The sequence below is a fragment of the Heterodontus francisci genome, chromosome 38, assembly GCF_036365525.1.
Source record: "Heterodontus francisci isolate sHetFra1 chromosome 38, sHetFra1.hap1, whole genome shotgun sequence".
In the NCBI taxonomy this organism is placed as follows: domain Eukaryota; kingdom Metazoa; phylum Chordata; class Chondrichthyes; order Heterodontiformes; family Heterodontidae; genus Heterodontus; species Heterodontus francisci.
The window spans coordinates 39,301,317-39,323,063 of record NC_090408.1 but is presented as its reverse complement, the minus strand read 5'-3'; the positions used below and the strand labels follow the sequence as shown (position 1 = coordinate 39,323,063).

The 21,747-nt window shown below is 44.8% G+C and overlaps 1 protein-coding gene across 2 annotated transcripts in view; it reads left to right on the top strand.

Annotated features, from left to right (window-relative positions):
* smad3b (SMAD family member 3b) overlaps positions 1-21,747 on the top strand; it is a 124,262-nt gene that overhangs the window by 85,458 nt on the left and 17,057 nt on the right. For both annotated transcript variants that reach the window (XM_068018169.1, XM_068018168.1), the window contains exons 2-6: positions 3,886-4,079; positions 7,620-7,754; positions 10,007-10,081; positions 11,253-11,306; positions 18,806-19,018. In XM_068018169.1, coding sequence (XP_067874270.1) covers positions 3,886-4,079; positions 7,620-7,754; positions 10,007-10,081; positions 11,253-11,306; positions 18,806-19,018 — 671 coding nt within the window. The remainder of the gene's footprint in view (positions 1-3,885; positions 4,080-7,619; positions 7,755-10,006; positions 10,082-11,252; positions 11,307-18,805; positions 19,019-21,747) is intronic.

The window sequence follows — 21,747 nt, the reverse complement described above, 5'->3', positions numbered from 1 at the left end:
AACTTGCCTCGTACATCCCCTCTAAACTTTGCCCCTCGCACCTTAAACCTATGTCCCCTAGTAACTGACTCTTCCACCCTGGGAAAAAGCTTCTGACTATCCACTCTGTCCATGCCGCTCATAATTTTGTAAACCTCGATCATGTCGCCCCTCCAACTCCGTCGTTCCAGTGAAAACAATCCGAGTTTATCCAACCTCTCTTCATAGCTAATGCCCTCCAGACCAGGCAACATCCTGGTAAACCTCTTCTGTACCCTCTCCAAAGCCTCCATATCCTTCTGGTAGTGTGGCGACCAGAATTGCACGCAATATTCTAAGTGTGGCCTAACTAAAGTTCTGTATAGCTCCCATAACCTCAACCCAAGACAGCACTGGTGTTGGCCTCATGGGGGCCCTTCACTATTTGCCACTACTCTATAGGTATGACCTAACTTATTTAGTGAAGAATACCAACCCCCCCCCCCCCCGCCCCTCACCTCCATCCCTTCCCATGGGCAGGGGCACCGGGTAATTATCTAGTTTTCTGCCTCTGAAGCTGGTACTGTTCAACGAGGTTTCTATATGTAAGTTGCGTGAGCCAAGACTGAGTGTTGGAGGGGCTATCAAAGCCAATCCTGACATTGTCCTCACTCAACCTTTCTCAGCCTCGGCAATGAAATGCTTCCCAGACATGTAGACATCCTTCCTCCATTGGCTTGGCGATATGGAGGCCCAATTTAGCAGCGCCAGGCTGGGGATCAGCTAACTCAAAATTGACTGCTGGATTCAGTTTGGAGCCATTTAGAGAGATTGAGTAGAATGGGCCTCTCCACTGGAATTCAGAAGAATGAGACTTTATCTCATTGAAAGGTATAAAATTGTCATAGGACTCGACAGAGTAGATGCTGAGAGGGTGTTTCCCCTGGCTGGAGAATTTAGAACTCAGGAGTCATAGTCTCACGATAAGGGGTTGGCCATTTAGGACTGCGATGAGAAATTTCTTCAGAGGGTTATGAATCTTTGGAATTCTCTACCCCAGAGGGCTGTGGATGCTCAGTTGTTGGGTATATTCAAGACCGTGATTGATAGACTTTTGGGCACTAAGTGAATCAAGGCATATGGGGATAGGGTGGGAAAGTGGAGTTGTTATAGAAGATCAGCCATGATCGTATTGAGAGGCGGAGTAGGCTCGAAGGGCTGTATGGCCTACTTCTGCTCCTAGTTCTTGTCTTCTATGGCCTGGGCTCTAAGGCTCAGGGTCACACCGAGGAGTGTATTTCTTGACTGATTCCCACCAGGCGTGCCCCCTTTCTGTTTTTGACTCTTTTGAGATATGTTCTCTCTTTCACTTTCTTCTAATGCTGACAACCGTACTGTTCTGAAATGACAAAAAGAGTAGTGAATTTCCTGTGTTAATTTTTCTGTCATTGGGCAACTGAGCGCAGCTCAATGGATCTTGGAAACTCTGTGTGCTGAGAGTGAGATTACTTTTCACTCACTGACACTACATGTCCTCCTGATTCATTTAGAAACAAAGGCTTGCATTTATATAGTGCCTTTCTTGACCTCGGGACATCCCAAAGGGCTTTACAACCAGTGGAGTACCTTTTGAAGTGTAGTCATTATTGTAATGTAGAAACGTGAGAGCCAATTTGTGCACAGCAAGCTCCCACAAACAGCAAAGTGATAATGATCAGTTAATCTATATTTGAGATGTTGATTGAGGGATAAATATTGGTCAAGACACTGGGGAGAACTCCCCCCTGCTGTTCAAATAGTACTATATGATTTTTTTTCACATCCACCTGAGCGGGCAGACAGGGCTTCAGTTTAATGTCTCATCTGAAAGATGGCACCTCTCAATAGTGCAGCACTCCCTCAGTACAGCACTGGAAGGGCGATGCAGTGGTTAGCATCGCAGCATCACAGCTCCAGCAACCCATATTTTGTTCTGGGTACTGCCTATGCGAAGTTTGCAAGTTCTACCTGTGACCGCGTGGGTTTCCTCCGGGTGCTCTGGTTTCCTCCCACATGCCAAAGACTTGCGGGTTGATAGGTAAATTGGCCATTGTAAAAATTGCCTCGAATGTAGGTAGGTGCTAGGAGAATTGAGGGAAGGTGGGGATGTGAGAGGGAAAATGGGGTTAATATAGGATTAGTATAAATGGGTGGTTGATGGTCGGCGCGGGCCGAAGGGCCTGTTTCGGTGCTGTAGCTCTCTGTGACATTATGACTCTAAGTGTCGGCCTGGATTATGTGCTCAAGTCTCTGGAGTAAGGCTTGAACCCACAACTTTCTGAATTAGAGGCAAGTGTGCTGCCCCCTGAGCCATGACTGACACCTTAAGGCCAAATCCTGATTATTTTAGTTAAACAATGCCACCTTTTTGAAGGATTCCAATTTTTTTAAAGGAAAAAATTGAGTTCTCTGAAATCGGTTTGTGATCAGCCTTGCTTTTTCCAATCGTGGAACTCAATCTTGGCATTTACCCAGTGCTGAGAGCTTTGATGTAGAGAAGGGCACAATAATACCAGTGTTCGCTGTTGACACGCTCTCCACGAGGAGTGTGTATACTGAAGGTCCTACACTTCGCATTCTATTGTGGAGAGAGGGACTTCTTCACCCTGCCCCCCCATTTTTACATTTGGGTTGGCAAGCCAGTCTCGGTAGGTCAGCCGGGTTCTGCTCTTAACACAGGGACACTGTCTCTTTCATTCACATCCATGCTGATGTTATAGAAACCACTGGCCATATCCCAATGGCAGAATTGTAGACCCACACGCTCCTGGGCTTATGTTCCTGTTGGTTCCTGGAACTCTGGGCTTGTTTACACTATAAATGTGTAGCCGGTGGAAGGGAGACTTGTGGATTTGCATTTGGCTGCATTCCTGTACTTAAAAGTGACTTGAGACTGATACTGTGAATTGGAAGACTGACACTGGCAATAGAATCACAGGATGCTACAGTGCAGAAAAACACCATTCAGCCCATCAACTCTGTGCCAGTGTTTTTCTCCATGAGCCACCTCATCCTGCTTGCTTCCATTTTTATATAAATAATTGTACTTATAATTTATCATTTGAACTGTAATGTAAATTGTGTGAGTGTCCTACATGAAGAGAATTTGGACAGTTCTGATGTGTTTGAGGCCACAGCATAAAAGTGTATTTATGTTTACTTTCTTAACAACAGTGACTGCACCTCAAAAAGGAATTCATTGATTGTTACTTTGTGAGGTTCTGAGGATGTGATAGAGTCATAGTCATTTACAGCACAGAAGGAGGCCATTTGGCTCATCAAGTCCGTGCCAGCTCTCCACAGAGCAAACCAGTCAGTCCCACTCCCCTGCTTGATCCCTGTAGCTCTGCAAATTTATTTCCTTCAAGTGCCCATCCAATTTCCTTTTGATAGGGCACTCTAAGTTCCTTCTTCAATTAACAATCTCACTCAGAGGTCACAAGATGGCTGGTGTGGAAATGGGGAAAACTCCCATTGGTGAAGCTACTGATGTTGGACTGAGGCATGTTGTAGGGGTATTTGTGGCAGGAGTATTACTGTGCATCTAACCCTTGCTGTGCCTGGTTTGGTCCAGACACTGCCCTAAATGGAAAGGTATTCCTTTCCCAAGAATTAACTTCCTTCACTTCAATGAGCACAAAAACCCCAAACAAAAAGTGAGACAGAAAGAAATGATGCATGCCTGCAACATTCCAAAGTTCTTTGTAATTTACATTGTCTGTTTAAACAACTTTAATTGACTGCTGTTTTCTGACTCATTCTTGGTCAAATCACATCATTATTGTTAAAAATTATTCATGTGGATAATAAAACTAGATGCATTTTAAGATGAGTGAGTATCCTGCTCTTGAACCTTAGTTCTGACTGACTTGTACGCTTTCCTCTCAGGTCTCTTGATGGAAGACTCCAAGTGTCCCATCGGAAAGGTCTACCCCATGTCATCTACTGTCGCCTCTGGCGTTGGCCGGACCTTCACAGTCACCATGAGCTTCGAGCCATGGAAATGTGTGAGTTTGCCTTTCACATGAAGAAGGATGAGGTCTGCGTGAATCCGTACCATTACCAAAGAGTGGAGACGCCAGGTAAGTGTACATTCCAGAGCTCCATAACAAGCAGCGGTAAGATCAGTGGGCTGGGAAACTGCATGGAATTTACAACACTGGAACAGGCCGTTTGGCCCAACTGGTCTCTGCTGATAATGCTTCATATGAGCCTCCTTCAAGTCCTACTTCACCTGACCCGATCAGGAAATCCTTCTATTCCTTTCCCCCCTCCTGTACTTACCTAGCTTCACCTTAAATGTATCTACACTATTCACCTCATCTACTCCCTGTGGTAGTGAGTTCTACATTCTCTGGATAAAGAAGCTTCTCCTGAACTCCCTATTGAATTTGTTAGTGACTATTTTATATTTATGATCTTTAGATATGGTCTCCCCCATAAGTGTAAATATATTCTCTATGTCTCCCCGTCAAAGCCGTTCATAATTTTAAAGACCACCCCTCAAACCTCTGCTTTTCAGCTGCTTCATCAATGACCTTCCTTCAATCATAAGGTCAGAAGTGAGATGTTCGCTGATGATTGCACAATGTTCAGCACCATTCGTGACTCCTCAGATACTGAAGCAGTCCGTGTAGAAATGCAGCAAGACCTGGACAATATCCAGACTTGGGCTGATAAGTGGCAAGTAACATTCGCGCCACACAAGTGACAGGCAATGACCATCTCCAACAAGAGAGAATCTCACCATTTCCCCTTGACATTCAACAGCATTACCATCGCTGAATCCCCCACTATCAACATCCAAGAGGCTATCATTGACCAGAAACAGAACTGGAGTAGCCATATAAATACTGTGGCTATAAAAGCAGGTCAGAGGCTAGGAATCCTGAGGCGAGTAACTCACCTCCTGACTCCCCAAAGCCTGTTCATCATCTACAAGGCACAAGTCAGGAGTGTGATGGAATACTCTCCACTTGCCTGGATGGGTGCAGCTCCAACAACACTCAAGAAGCTCGACACCATCCAGGACAAAGCAGCCCGCTTGATTGGCACCCCATCTACAAACATTCACTCCCTCCACCACCGACGCACAGTGGCAGCAGTGTGTACCATCTACAAGATACACTGCAGCAATGCACCAAGGCTCCTTAGACAGCACCTTCCAAACCCGTGACCTCTACCAACTAGAAGGACAAGGGCAGCAAATACATGGGAACACCACCACCTGCACATTCCCCTCCAAGTCACACATCATCCTGACTTGGAACTATATCGCCGTTCCTTCACTGTCGCTGGGTCAAAATCCTGGAACTCCCTTCCTAACAGCACTGTGGGTGTACCTACCCCAAATGGACTGCAGCGGTTCAAGAAGGCAGCTCACCACCACCTTCTCAAGGGCAATTAGGGATGGGCAATAAATGCTGGCCTGGCCAGTGTCGCCCACATCCCATGAATGAATAAAAAAAAAAGAAGAGCCCCAGCCTGTTCAGTCTTTCCTGATGGTTCTTAGCTAACCAAGTTTTTCACTGAAAGGAGATTAATGAGATGAATGTGGAGAGAGTGTTTAGATAGTAACATGTAGATCAGACGACATAAGTGTAAAACCACAAGCTGTAATAACTCAAGGAACGGATATCGTGATGCGCAGATGCATTTTGTGTGGAATCAGCTTACACCAGCTACAGTGGAGGCTGAATCATTTAAAATGGAATTGCATCAATTGTCAATTTGAAGGGGAGTATAAAGATCTAGGTTCAGGGCAGAAGAGCCAAAAGATGCGTCTGACTTTGATCAGAGCCTACATGACAGGAAGCAGCCCGACCTGACCTGAGCCCAAATGCCGGACCCGGAAGAGAGACCCAACCTGAACCCAACACATGTCGTCGGGTCTGGTCGGGTAGCCATGCTTTACTTCTGGGTCCGTTAGCAGTGCCCAGCTGAAATCAGCTTACAGCACTGACCAGGGATCGAATCTATTCTGGTAGTGCATGTCACCATTGGGGCTTACAGGGGGTTGGATGACGAATGGTGGGGGGCTAAGGATCTTGGGCTGGATTTTCCCGCAGGCTTCAGAATACCGGGACCAAATCGGGTCCCGAGCCTGCAGAAAAACTGGTTCAATACCTTCTGTGGGACAGCCTCCTAATTGGCTGCCTCTGCAGTTGCCATTCAATTAAGGATGGCATACGGGCTCGCAAAGCTGCAGGCCCAATCAGAGAGCCGGTAGCTCTGGAGCCTCGGCAGCCCCACCTGGGGAGGTGGGTGCTGCTGAGGCAGGTCGAGGGACCACAAGAGTGCCTCAACATGCCCTCTGAAGAAATCATCAAAATTAACTGTGGCGACAGCTGCCTGGCCTTCATCGTGGAGGTGAAACCCCTCTATGGGAAGGCCTGCAGCTGCGGCTCCGGCCCTCACAGCCCAGCGGATCCATGTTGGGCTGCTTTGCAGGATGCACCCCCAACCTGCTGCCTGGAGGCCACCAGCCTTCCAGATACGGCCATATCAGTGGGGCCCATCTGCATTCTGGAAGATCCAGATGGCATGTGAAGAGTGCCCTCAATTGTCATTTTAATTGGCTTAATTGGATACCCACCGCTGGCAGGTGGGTAACTATCACCCCAGAATACACTATCCCCGAAAATAGGCCTGAGGCAGGACCATGGTGTCATCTGGCACGCCACCTGCTAGCGGGAAATTGTTGTCACACCTGCTTCTGCCTGTGGGGGAGAAATCCAGCCCCTTGTATTTGCATCTATAGTGTAGGAAGAGTTTACACTTACTTCCCAGCAGTTGTTTACAGAGCAACTCTGGTGAAGGCCTTGAGGGATAGGAGCAGGTGTGGAGAGTCATCCCCTTGTCAACTTGCTGCCTTTGCCTGCGGTTGAAGAATGGAGCAGGAAAGAAACAAGGAAAGAACTTGCATTTATAAAGCACCTTATCATGTCTCTCAAGGTATCCTAATTATTTATTTTCAAGTGCAGTTACTATTGTTGGGTAGGTAAATGTGGTAGCCAGACTGCACAAAACAAAGTCGCACAAACAATACAAATGAGCAGAAGAACATAAGAAATATTAGGCCATTTGGCTCTTCGAGTCTGCTGTGCCATTCAGTACAATCATGTCTGATCTACAACCTCAACTCCACCTTCCTGCACAACCCCCAGATTCCTTAATTCCCTTGGTACCCAAAAATGTATCGAGCCCTGTCTCAAAGGTACTCATGAAGACCATTAAATTTGTTTTAAGGGAAGCATGTTGACCAGGACACTCGAGAGCTTCCTGCTCTTTCAGATAGTGCCATGGGATCTTAAACATCCACACGAAGAAACCGCCTCTGTTTAACCTCTCATTCAGTGGACTGGTACTTCTGACAATGCAGCATTCTGTCAGTACTGCACTAGTTATCAGTACTCAAGTTTTGGTGTGGGGCCTTAAACCAAAATGTTACGACTCAAAGAGGTGAAAACTTGCCAAACTTACACCCATTTGGTACTGGAAGACCCAAGAAAGGATTGGAAAGGACATGACTTTAAATAGAGAAGTGTGGCATTGACCTCACATAAAACAAAATCTAAGTTTTTTTTTCTATTCTTTGTGTGTGTGTGTGTTTTTTTTTACAGTTTTACCTCCTGTTCTTGTGCCAAGACACACAGAGGTGCCCTCTGAATTCCCACCCCTGGATGACTATACACATTCCATTCCAGAGAATACAAACTTCCCAGCAGGCATTGAACCACAGAGCAACTATATACCAGGTACTAAATGGTGCTTAACGGAACATTCTGGTAAATTACATTTCCTGTTGTTTGTGATGTTAGAAATGCAAATTATTCTATTGGCAGAAGAAGTGAAATGTATAAATAGAGGAGAGTAGCTGGTTTTATCTTGGAGCAGAATTTGAAAGAGCCTTACCAGAGCCTGTTAGCAGATTGTAACACATCACAGTGTCAAAAGGAGCTGCTATGTACTTAACTACTGTATCAATGTGTACCACTTGATACAGAATACAGCTCGGAAATGTCTTTATCAGGTTTCCATCTCTTGCTGTCACAGACTGTTAAAGGAACATAGTTGTTGTGGGGCAATCCAGTTTTTGATGAGTCTTTTGAACTGGTGGTAAAAGAGGTGCAATATGTCAAGTTTCTTCTTTCCAAAACTGCAATGGGTGTTGTGTTGTAATGAGGTGCGACTGCTGCAGGGGAAGAGGGTGATTGCTGATGGTGATCACTTGCCATGGCCTCAGATCTTGCCATGAGACTGAAAGTCCAGAGAAGATACTCTTATCACATGACGATAATTCTCAAGTTCCAACTTTTCCGAAACTGACTGATTTTTTTTTTCTAAGTGTAAGAAGCTGCCTTTTTCTTTACTGTCATCTGTTGCTGAGAGTAATGAGAGTTGAGTTTGCAAGTTCGTGTCTATGTGCAGATTCAGGCTGGTTGAAAGTTAAATGATTCTGAGATGCTCCCCTAATGGGTGCTTGCGGTGTCCAGTGTCCAAGGTCCCAGCTTCAGTCCCTGGCTTGTGCTCAGTTGTTAAGTCTCTACTGAAGCAACAGTTGAAATTGTGCAGTTGGGCTCAGAGCTGTTTGTGTAGAAAGGAGAGAAAAGATATGGTCAAGAGTTGCTTTTGATCACTGTCCAGTGATCCCGGGACAGTCATTAGCAGGGTTCGTCCATGAGAAATGACTGAAAGGTGACCATTCATGGACCTACAGCCCAGCAAGTATCGGTATCTATTGGAGAGGGAGGGCGGAAAGAGGCTGTAAATGGCCAAATTAAGTGGGTGGTCCGTGTGAATTTACAAGTAGCACAGCTATCGTGCAGGATGGACTGTACAAACAGGGTACAAAATGAGCATCTGTATAGTGTGAACGATTGAGGACTGTAATTCTGTTTAATAAGACCTCAAAGGAGCAGCATATTCCAATATACACTTCCCACTCTGTTCCTCCATCTGTTAACATGCCTGGCATCCCTATCACATTACTGAGAAGATACATTCCTTGTGCTGTCTTTAATTCACCCCCCCCCCCTTTTCCTGTTTCAGATTTTCCTCTCATCCATTGTCTTTCCACTTCAGAGAAAGTAAATGATCATTTTCAAGCAAGGTGTTTTTCAGCAGTGTCCTGATGAAGGATCCCCACCCAAAAACATTTGCCTGTTTTTCTCTTTCAGTTGATATTTCCAGGTTTTTGTTCTTACCTCAGGTTCAGCATTTCCATCCTTTTTTTTTAAACCGGGGGTTTAGGTCTCTCTTGGCTCAGCAACAGCAAATAGTCCTTGAATGTAATCGTTAGCATGTGGCTAGCAGGTACTTTACAAAAAGTGAGAAGAAGATTCATTAGATTAGGTGCGCAATACTGTATCCTGTCCAAGGCTGTTTGATTGTATCTCTAGCTTGCATAAGACATTTGAAGCTGTTTCTAAGATGGGAGATAGATGAGTCAGATCCTGACGATGGCCAGGGCTTGAGAGGTCCTTGACTATGATATACCTTGCCTCAAACTAATGTGTTGAGCTAAAAGTTGGTTTACATGTGACGCACAAAACAGATTGTCTAAATGATCCACATCCGGAATTAAATACAAACATGTATAAATGTAGAATATTGAACCCACTCTGTTATGTGCACCACCTGTAAACCAAGGCTGACAATCTAAAGTAACAATTTCAGGATGTTGTATGTGTCTAAATATAATAGGGTCATGTTGAACTTTGTTATTTGTCATGTGCAGTGTGATGAAACTGGAGCTTCTGATAAAGGCACATACAAGGGCAGAAACCATTTAGTAACCAACTGCAAAAGTGCAAAACCTTCAGAGGGAGGACAGCCCAATTTAGGAAAACGACAGGACTCCGATAGGATTTCTGTGCCCTCCATCTTTGAACTGGAGTCTGCAAATGAAACTCACGTTGAAACAAAATTTATTCCAATCAGAATCTTTAAAATGTGGATCTGAGTGTTGCATTGATGCATTTAACAATGTTGCTTCTTTCTTGGTTAGAGACACCACCGCCAGGTTACATCAGTGAGGATGGAGAAACCAGTGACCATCAGATGAACCATAGCATGGACACAGGTAATGTATAGCAAGGGACACGTGTGTCAAACCTCTAAGACCATTTAAGGAGCAAGCAGTTGGTATGTACTGATCAACTCAAGTACTAAAGTATTCTAACTGGTGACTTTTTGTAGCCATAGTTCACAGGCGGCCAGAATTAGAGAAGATGGGAACTGGTGAATCAGCACACTGCTTCTACCTCAGGAGGCAGATTCTCGTGTAAGACATAAGGCACCTTGTGGAGGCACAGTGGAGGGAGTTTTATTTTACATCTGGCTGTTCTGAGCTGCAGTGTCACAGTGTAATTTTCCCCCATTATTTCCTTCCTCTGGAACAGAGTTGCCAACTCTAGTTGGCCATATTCCTGGAGGTTTCGTCACATGACCACCTGCCTCCAACCACTGCATCCCCCCCCCAACCACATACACACCTGCCGTTGGTCACCCAACATGTCCATCCTCGCAATGCAATGCCTTCTCACACCAATCAGAAACTGGCTCATTTAATCCCTCCTCACTCCATCTCCCTTCAGCTCAGTAGCATTGCCACACCAGTTGCGAAACTAGAGTGAGGGACGCTGATGCTGGGTCTAGCTGGTCAGCATGGCTGAGAGTTAGAGAATTTAAATTTCAGCCAGTATTCCTCAATGTTAACATAACTTAATGCATTTTAAAAAAAAATTTTAAGTAAATACATGGAGGTCACACTCAACCCTCTCCAGCTGGTAGTGTTTATTTTGTTTCTCAATAGTGTGATTCAGAATTGAATTAATCTAGTTTCTTTATTGCGAAAGTTAAATGATGAGCCATAGTGTAGGCGATCATTACGATTGAAGAAAGTGGGAGTAAAGGTGAGATACATCAAGAACTAGTGATTACGTAACACTTGTAGGGGAAAGAGATGGTGGGAGGGGTGAGGTGCTGACTAAGGTAGCAGACACAGGCGATAAGATTAGTTAATTCTTTAAAATAAAAGGCTATTTGGATATTGTGTAATTCTGATTATGTCACTGTTGACATTGCTATTAATTTCATAATCAAATATGCAAATATGAAATGTTAGCTAATGAGGCCAACCAACCACTATTGTAGATACAGCCTTTCCATCCATGTTGATCAAGTGAAACATATTTTAAGGAAATGAATTGCTTCCCAGTCTCAATCTTTATTGCTGCTCTGATTCTTCTTAGGTTCTGCAGCTGACTTGTCTCCAAATCCCTTGTCGCCCACGCATAGTAACTTGGGTAAGTGCTGCGGTAACTGAATAGGCGTCAAGCCCTGAACCCAAAAGGTTACAATTGAAGAATGAAGTTTTCCTGGTTTGGTAAGGTAGATGTGGAGAAAATGTTTGAACTTGTGGGGAGGTCCAAAACAAAAATAAGGTGGTGACTCATAAATCCTATAGGGAATTCAGGAGAAACTTCTTTACCCAGAGGGTGGTTAGAATGTGGAACTCATTACCACAAAGATTTGTTGAGGTGAATAGCGTAGATGCATCTAAGGGGAAGCTAGATAAACACATGAGGGAGAAAAAGAATACAAACATGTGCTGGTAGAATTAGATGAGAAGGAGTGGAAGGAGGCTCATATAGAGCATAAATACTAGCACAAACCAAATTAGGCTGAGTGGCCTGTTTTTGTGTTGTAGGCTCTATGTAAGGCCAGGATTGGTTCTGAAAGATGGGATCTAATTTCGTACTCCTTGACTGAGGTAGACATCAGACCATGGCACAGAAACATTTGGTCCTTCAAACTTATACAGTTGTTTTTCTCCACACCTTGGTCAAAGAGTTGGGTTTTAAGGAATGCAGCCTGTCTAAATTTGTCCTGTAGTGTAAATGCACCCAAAAGGAGAGTGCCTTTGATAAAACACTGCAGTGCAATGCAAAAATATTGCATTGTTTGTTCACAGAGGTATTGTGTGTCCATTCTCCTTCACTGTGCTGGTGCCCACTAACATGCTCTTCTCATTGTGTTTGTTCCTCCTTCTTTTGAAGCCAAAACTCTGCTGCCCATATTCTAACTTGCATCAACTCCCATTCACACATCACCCTTATACTCGCTGACCTACACTGGCTCCCCGTCCACAATACCTCATACTTAAATTTCTCATCTTTCAGACCATGGCCTCAGCCCCTCCATCAGCCCTACAACCCTCTGAGATCTCTGTGCTCCTCCAATTCTGGCTTCTTGCACATCCCCTGTTTGTCTTCGCTCCACCATTGGCGGCCGTGTCTTCAGCTGCCTAGGCCCAAGCTGTGACTCAGTTGGTAGCTCTCTCTCCTCTGGGACAGAATGTTGCAGGTTCAACTTCCACTTGAAAGACTGGGAGCATCAGCTTGAATTTTGTGTTTCAGGGCAGTACTGAGGAAGTGCTGCACTGTCGGAGGTGCCGTCTTTTGGATGAGATGTTAAACAAGGCTCTGTCTACCCTCTCGGGTGAAGCTAAAAGATTCAACTGCACTATTCGAAGAAGAGCAGGGGAGTTCTCTTTCAATATTTGTCCCTCAGTTAACACCTGAAATAAATTATCTGGTCATTATCTCATTGCTGTTTGTGGGAGCTTGCTGTGCCAAAATTAGATGCCAGATGTGTTTCCCACATTGTGCTGGTGACGACACTTCAAAAAGCTCTTCATGGGCTCTAAAGCTCTTTGGGCCACCCCACGGTTTTGAAAGGTGCTATAGAAATGCAAGTCTGTCTTTCTTTCTCTTTCTGATTTTTTAATCGTACTGTCCAACCACTGCCTTGCCTGATCGCACCCAGCTTAACAGGAACCAGAGATTGAAGTTGGAGCCTAAGAATCAATTTGTAGCCACGTTTCACTGACCAGGTTTGGAAGTAGCCAGCGCACACTTGAGAGTCTGCATTTCTCAAGTGATCACAAAATCAAATGAGGTTGGAAGTTCACCTCCAGGTCACAGAGTTTACATTGGCAGCTGGCCCACAGTTTAAGCTTTGTTTGCCTGTCATGACTGAATGCTGCTGCAGTAGACTGTCCCACAGTGAACAAGAGGCTGTTGTTTGATGTTCGAACAGCAATGGCTGAGTGGGGAGGCTTTGGGGCAGCTCTATAATTTGCCAACTGCTGCTGGGCAGGGCTTGAAGTCTGGAAGCTATTGCTTCCAGCGAAGTGCATGTACCAGGTCTATTTAATTGACACTTGAGTTAAAAGTATAATGCATAGCTCTTGTTGACAAAACACTGCAGTGCAATGCAGGAATAGGGAAATTTATACTTTAAACTCAACAATGTCTCCAAAGAACAATATGTAGTTTGTGAGTTCCCCAGATTATTGAGTTGCTGTTAGTACTTCACAGATTAAGAAGGACCCAAGCTTGATTGTTGATCTGTGATGAGTTAATTACTATCTGTAGACTTGGAAACCCTGGTTTAAAGAAGGGGAATATCAACCCGGTTTCCCACTCCTGATCCCTGTACAGTGATCCAGGCCACAAAGTGCACGTGTGTGGATTTTTGGTAGCACAGGATTCAGCTTTTATGATGCCGTCCTTGACTGAATAGCATGCCAACACAGTCTTCGGACTGCACTTGGAGAAGGGCTACTTGAATGTGATGGTATCCCAGTGAGAATGACCTACCTTCATCATTGCTGGGTCAAAATCCTGGAACACCCACCCTAATAGCACAGTGGGAGCACTTACACCACATGGACTGTAGCAGTTCAAGAAGGCAGCTCACCACCAACTTCTCAGTTAGGGATGGGCAATAAATGCTGAACTTGTCAATGATGTCCATATTTCATGAATGAATAAATGAATTAAAAACAAATCTATTATTTGGGGGGTTTTTTGCCTCTCCCAGGAGATCACCTGGTTTCGGCCGGGGTGAGGTGTATATTTATTCTGATACATAAGGCATGGTAATTGTATTGGACAGGCTGGATGGGCCAGAGGATCCTAACCTGTCTGTCTTTGTTCATGTGTAGAACTGGCAGGCTAGATGAGCATAGAAGGTATTATTGTTGTACACTAACCCAACACCCCCTCAGCTTTACTGTGCAGCTACTGGATAGAGATTGGGGTTGGGGGCATTGGCTGATTTTGTTCCCATCACCATAGCCCAAGGGGCAGTGGGACAAATGGAATGGCCTGGTTGCAATCAGCTAATTCAGCACAGAGCAGCCATGGAATCTGGGACCAATTGGTCTGGTATGACAGAAACGTATTGAGCAGTGCATTTTTTTTTCTTGTAAGTCTACCAAGAGCAGAGGTAGTGACTGAAACAAGCTCTTGAGGTTCATTGTGGGTTCTGGAGCAGAGCCAACAGTCCTGGCGACCAGTTCCTGGCAGTAGCAAGTAAAAATGTTGCTACTGTGTGTTGTATAAAGTAGTGACGGGCACTGGGTGAGTTTGGGGGAGGGGCAGCACGAGGCAAAACAGGGTAGCCAGCAGCTCAAGTTGGAACTGGATACCCAATGTTGGAGACGGCTCCCATGAAATTTCCGAGTCATAAACCAAACATGGAGAGTCCGTTTTCCCTGCTTAGTCTTATGAGATGGAGATGCTAGTTGTTGAGATTTTTAGTGAACCTTTATCAATAACAAACGGTAAAACTCTGAGCTACCAAACCCCACCCCCTGACCAACCCGAACCTATCTGCTAGGTATTTTGGGGAGGGAATGTTGCTGGAAAGGATGCCTCCCCCAGGAATGGAAGTCTCAAATGTTATGATCAATTCCATAAAGTACCAGAAATGCCATCTTGTACATTTGACATTCTCAAGCCCTATAACTCACTCCTGATCAACTGTCACTCCCTATAATAAAATGTCATGTTGAACATTCACTATTTGTGGTTGTAATTTAGACTTGCAATAAAGTGGAGCCCTAGTTAACCAGCTGTCAAAACATTGGCACTGTGCCAGTTGAAACTGTCCGCTGTTCTTTTCTATTTAATTCTGTTCCCTATTTCTCTGCTGTGTTCCCTGCCCCCTCAATCATGGCACAAACTCTTGGGCCTTTTCTGTGGAGCTGGGTGAGTGACCATGGGGTTCAGCTTGTCAGCTAGTTATACAGTGTTTTTTTTTAGTTATTCGTTCATGGGATGTGGGCATCGCTGGCCAGGCCAGCATTTATTGCCCATCCCTAATTGCCCTTGAGAAGGTGGTGGTGAGCATGCCTGCCTTAAACCTTGGGGTGTAGGTACACCTGTCTTGTGAACCTACACCCCAAGGAAGGGAATGTGCTGTTTGGAAGGGAGTTCCAGGATTTTGACCCAGCGACCTGGAAGGACTGGTGATATAGTTCCAATTCAGGATGGTGTGTTTCTTGGAGGGGAACTTGCAGGTGGTGGAGGTCGTGGGTTTGGAAGGTGCTGTTGAAGGAGCCTTGGTGAGTTGCTGCAGTGTGTCTTGTAGATGGTACACACTGCTGCCACTGTGTGTTAGTGGTGAAGAGAGTGAATGTTGAAGGTGCTGGATGGGGTGCCAAACAGACAGGCTGCTTTACCCTTGATGTGCTCTTGTAGCCACAGTATTTATGTAGCTGGTCCAGTTCAGTTTCTGGTCAATGGTAACTCCAGGATGTTGATAGTGGGGGCTTCCGTGATGATAATGCCATTGAACAACAAGGGGAGATGGTTAGATTCTCTCTTGTTTGAGTTGGTCGTTGCCTGGCACTTGTGTGGCTCGAATGTGACTTGCCACTTATCAGCCCAATCTGGATGTTGCCCAGGTCTTGCCACATCTGGACACTGACTGCAGTGTATAGTTCAGAAGGACACAGAGGTCGATCGGTGGTCTGCATTGGGAAAGTTGGTCCTAACGGAAGTGATGGTAGGGGCATTGCAGTTGGTTTCAGTGACCTTGGAGTGGGGAGAGGAAGAAAAGATTCATCACTGGTTCCAGCTCCAGATCACTATCCTGTGGCTGTGGCTGGGAATTGCTTGCATGTGGACTGGATTGGGCCAGGCCGCTGACCCTCACTGTTCATCTAAAGAATGGCTACTTTGGAGCAGTATGGAAGGGTTGCATGTGGAACCAGACTCCAGCAAGGAGTGAACGCCTGCAGGAAAGGAAGATTAAGAAAACAAAACAGATTGCATGTGTGTGTATGTATTTGCAAAAACTGAATCCAGTGTAAGTTTAAAATGTAAACAGGAAATGTGGCACTGCAGTGTGATGATTCAGTAGGCCAAACAGAAATACTACACTTCCTGTTCATTAGTTGCAGTTAGAACGTGAAGTGTGTGTGTCTTCTCTCCTTATCCATTTGTTTTCTTCTGCCCCCTTGCTCAACAAGACAGCTCATTCTACCAAACTGCAATGCATCATTACCAGAGACAGTGACAGACCTTTAGTAACAAATCCCCTCCAACTTCCTTCTATCTATCCCAAAACTGGTGACTCACACTGTGATATGGTTTAAAGATCAGCCGGGGTTACTGCTCTTGATCCCTGTTAGACAAAATAGGTATTGACATTGGGTGAGTGACTTTGTGCGAACAAGTGTATGAAAATGAGAGAGTGAGTGTGCTCCAGACATGCCCTCCACATTTGAACACTTGTGTGTTTTCTTCCCCCACGCTCCTCCACCAATCCCAGTCCCTGGCTTAACATGTGAAAAATAGTTATCTCGGGCAAAGTACTATTGGGCTGTGCAACTGTACCTCAGCGAGAATGGGTGCTTTCCAGAGAGGGGATGGGGAGGGAGATCGTAGGAAGAGGACTATTGTTCTGGAATTAGCGGCTTTTATTCTAAAATGGGGATCATCGTTCTGTTGGGAGATTGCATTCTGCTACTGAGACCAGCTGTTCCAAGTAGAAAAATGTGTAGCAGCTGTTCACTGAGTTGCGCTGTGTCTGTGTGCTTGAGGGAGGGAGAGTCTATGCGTGTGAGAGAAGCATTCAGTTCACAAATGATGGCCTATGATCGGGATGTACAAAACCATAATCTCAGCCCTCAACACTTTGCAAAAATCCAGAGCTAGTGCTGCCTTTTCCACTTATTTTGCTTTTTATGGTTTTGCTCAGAAATTCGAAAGCTGTTGGCCTGAACCAACATGCACCTTGGGGCTGCTGAGGCTAATTGCACCAGGCAGCTGACATGTGAATTTGCAATGTCCAGCAGTGATTTTGCTCAGTGCAGGGAGACACTCTGCCATTAGAGGAGCTCTACTGCTGAGATAAGCAACTTAGCCACAGATCAGGGATCAATCCTGGGCTTGTGTAGCTTTATAATACAACAGGCAATTGCGCATTTAGACCATCAGGGAGGTTTCTGTGATTAACAGGAAAAAACCTGATAACCAAAAATCAAGGCAAGTGAAGACCATTTGCTCTTTGAACTTGCTATACTTCGGGTCCCTTAACTTCCACATCTGATTTGGATTGTGAATAACCCAATGATTGTTGCCTTCCTGAATGTGGTGTTTTGCTGTGCACAAACCAACCACTGCATTTTGTTACATTCTTTTACCTTTTTTTAATGAAGGTTTTAATGAAACATTTTAAAAAGTGAATTTGTTGATTGGAAAAGAGGAATATTAATGGGTATGGGGGAGACAGCAGGAGAGTTAAATTAGACTAGATAACTCGTGGATATAAAGACATAAGAAATAGGAGCAGGAGTGGGCCATTCAGCCCCTCGCGCCTGATCCACCATTCAATAAGATCATGGCTGATCAGATTGTGCCCTTAACTCCACTTTCCTGCCAGCCCCCCACAATGCTTGACTCCCTTGTAAATCAAAAACCTGTAAGACTTAGCCTTGAATATATTGAATAACACAGCCTTCACTGCTCTCTGGGGAAGAGAATTCCAAAGATTAACGACCCTCAGAGAACAAATTGCTGCTCATTTCTGTCTTAAAAGGAAGACCCCTTATTTTGAAACTGTATCCCCTAGTTCTAGATTCCCCCATGAGGGGAAACATCCTCTCAGCATCTACCCTGTTAAGCCCCCTCAGAATCCTATATGTTTAAGTAAGATCACCCCTCATTCTTCTAAACTCCAATGAGTATAGGTCCAACCCGCTCAACCTTTCCTCAGGGGACAACTCCTTCATCCCAGGAATCAGCCTAGTGAACCCTCTCTGAACTGCTTCCAATGCAAGTATATCCCTCCTTAAATAAGGTGACCAAAACTGTATACAGTACTTTAGGCACGGTCTCACCAATGCCTTCTATAGTTGTAGCAAGACTTCCCTACTTTTATAAAAGCAAAATACTGCAGATGCTGGAAATCTGAAATAAAAACAAGAAATGCTGGAAATGCTCAGCAGGTCTGGCAGCATCTGTGGAGAGAGAAGCAGGGGTTCTAATGAAACGTCACTGACCTGAAACATTAACTCTGCTTCTCTCTCCACAGATGCTGCAAGACCTGCTGAGTATTTCCAGCATTTCTTGTTTTTATTCCCTACTTTTATACTCAATCCCCCTTGTAATAAAGGCCAACATTCCATTTGCTTTCCTAATTACTTGCCGTACCTGCATGCTGACTTTTGTAAGTGCAGGTCGGATGGGCTGAATAGCCTGTTTCTGTATAATTGGATAGCAACGCTTTGAAATCTCATTCTATTTGTTTTCTACCCCCGACTCTGAAGGTGAATGCTAACAATCGTGTGAAACCTAGTGCAGCTCATGGTGTTGACAGGATATCGATTGGGGTACAACAAATTGGGCTTAGAAACTTGAGCTTCGAGGGGGAAAATCAGCCAATGTACTTATTTAGAGTCCTGAACTATCGCATAATTTTTTAATTTTTTACTATTTTACTATTGCAGATCTGCAGCCAGTCACCTACTGTGAGCCTGCTTTCTGGTGCTCCATCGCTTACTATGAACTGAACCAGCGAGTAGGAGAGACTTTCCACGCTTCGCAGCCCTCTCTCACTGTGGATGGCTTCACTGATCCATCCAACTCCGAACGCTTCTGCTTGGGGCTGCTGTCAAATGTGAACAGGAACGCAGCAGTGGAGCTGACGAGAAGGCACATTGGTAATGGACTGCATTGACTATTGTAATTCCTACTCCTGATGGCTTTTGAGTGATGTCCTTACCCAATACCTACATGTTGCACATTGATAATGGTCTATTCCAGTGCACTCCTGGCCAACCTCCCAACTCGCCCCAAGCCCTGTTCACCCATCACACCTGTGCTCACTGACCTATATTGGCTCCCAGTCTGGCAACACCTCGACTTTAAAATTTTCATCCTTGAGTTTAAATCCCCTCTGTGGTATCACCCACTCCTATTTCTGTAACCTCCCACAGCCCAACAACCCTTCTGCGATCTCTGCAGAACTCCAATTCTGGCCTCTATGCATTCCTGATATTTCTTCCCCCCTCCCCCCACACCCCACCCATCCTTGACTTCTTTGCCTTCAGCTGCCTGGGCTAAAGCTCTGGAATTCCCTCCCTAAACCTTTCGGTCTTTCGCTCCTCCTTTTAAGTCTCTCCTTAAAACCTACCTCTTAGATGAAATTTTTGGTCAGCTGCCCTAATATCTCTAAATGGCTTAGTGTTAAATTTTGTCTGATTTACACTTTTGTGAAGCACCTTGTGTCAAATTCAGTTTGCTAACACTTCTGTGAAACGCCTTGGGATGTTTTACTACAGTAAAGGCGATCTATACATTTCATGATGTTGTGTCATGCCAATGTGGTTGATTCTGAACTGCTATCTGATGTGGCCGAGCAAGCCACTCAGCTTTATCAAATTGCTTGCAGTGGTTCAAGAAGGCCCACCACCACATTCTCAGGGCAACCAGGGATGGGCAATAAGTGTCAGCCTTGCCAGCGATGCCCACATCCATTTAATGAATAATAAAATAAATATCCCAAGTCAATATTTCAAGAAGGACAGGGAGTTCTCCTGGACTCCTGGCCAGCATTCCTCCTTCAGCCAACAGCTCCAAAAATCAGATCAACTGGACCATTAAATACATAAATGCAAGCTCTTTCTTTCTGTCTATCCATCCCATTGTTTAAGGCACAGTTTAGGCAAACTCAGCTCAATTGGAGCAACCCCCTCTCTTTCTAATTAAAAAAGGAATTATGTTTCACTAAATTTCTCTAAAGGATGAGACCTGTACTCTTAACAGCATTACTCCTGTTGTTTAATTTTATACTTTAGAAGTGCTGACTGGAGACAGCCTCGGAGGAGACATTTTGTGCAGATATCCTCCTGTGTTGGCATGAATGAGAAACAGAGGATTCTTGATAGCTTTCCTATTTTATAAGGGAACAGGAGATAACCAAGAGATGCTGTTGTGCAGGTGTATTGAGTAAACTTTCCCATTTAACACATAGGAAGATAGGAACAGGAGTAGGCCATTCAGCCCCTTGAGCCTGTCCTGCTATTCAATGAGATCATGGCTGATGCGCAGCCTAACTCCATATTTTTTTTTAAATTCATTCATGGGATGTGGGCGTCGCTGGCCAGGCCAGCATTTATTGCCCATCCCTAATTGCCCTTGAGAAGGTGGCGGTGAGCTGCCTTCTTGAACTGCTGCAGTCCATGCTAGCGGTTAGATACAACTGAGTGGCTTGCCAGGCCATTTCAGATGGCATGTAAGAGTCAACCACATTGCTGTGGGTCTGGAGTCACATGTAGGCCACACCAAGTAAGGACAGCAGATTTCCTTCCCTAAAGGACATTAGTGAACCAGATGGGTTTTTACAACAATTGACAATGGTTTCATGGCCATCATTAGACTAGCGTTTTAATTCCAGATTTATTAATTGAATTCAAATTCCACCTTCTGCTGTGGTGGGATTTGAACCCATGTCCCCAGAGCAATACCCTGGGTCTCTGGGTTACTAGTCCAGTGACAATACCATTACACCACCGCCTCCCCCATATACCTGCCTTTGGCCATATCCCTCAATATCTTTGCTTAACAAAAATCTATCTCAGATTTAAAATTAACAACTGTTCTAGCTTCAACTGCTGTTTGTGGGAGAGAGTTCCAAACCTCTACCACCCTTTGCGTGAAGAAGTGCTTCCTAACATCTCTCCTGAACGGTCTGGTCCTAATTTTTAGATTATGCCCCCTAGTTTTAGAATCTCCAACCAGTGGAAATAGTTTATCTTTATCTAGCCCATCTTTTCCTGTTGTTATCTTGAAGACTTTGATCAGATCACCCCTTAACCTTTTAAATTCTAGCGAAAACCGGCCTAATTTGTGTAATCTCTCCTCGTAACTTTTACCCCTGTAGTCCAGGTATCATTCTTGTAAACCAGCGTTGCACTCCCTCCAAGGCCAATATATCCTTCCTAAGGTGTGGTGCCCAGAACTGCTCACAGTACTCCAAGTGGGGTCTAACCAGGGTTTTGTACAGCTTCAGCATAACCTCTGTGTCTTTATACTCCAATCCTCTAGATATAAAGGCTATCATTCCATTAGCCTTTTTGATTATTTTCTGCACTTCAAGAGTTATAGAGAGATACAGCACCGAAACAGGCTCTTCAACCCACCGAGTTGCACCGACCATCAAGCACCCATTTATACTAATCCTACATATTAATCCCATTTTTCCCTTCTCACATCCCCACCTTCCCTCAATTCACCTACCACCTACCTACACTAAGGGCAATTTTTTTTACAATAGCCAATTTACCTATCAACCCACTAGTTTTTGGCATGTGGGAGGAAACCGGAGCACCCGGAGGAAACACATGCGGTCACAGGGAGGACTTGCAAACTCCGCACAGGCAATACCCAG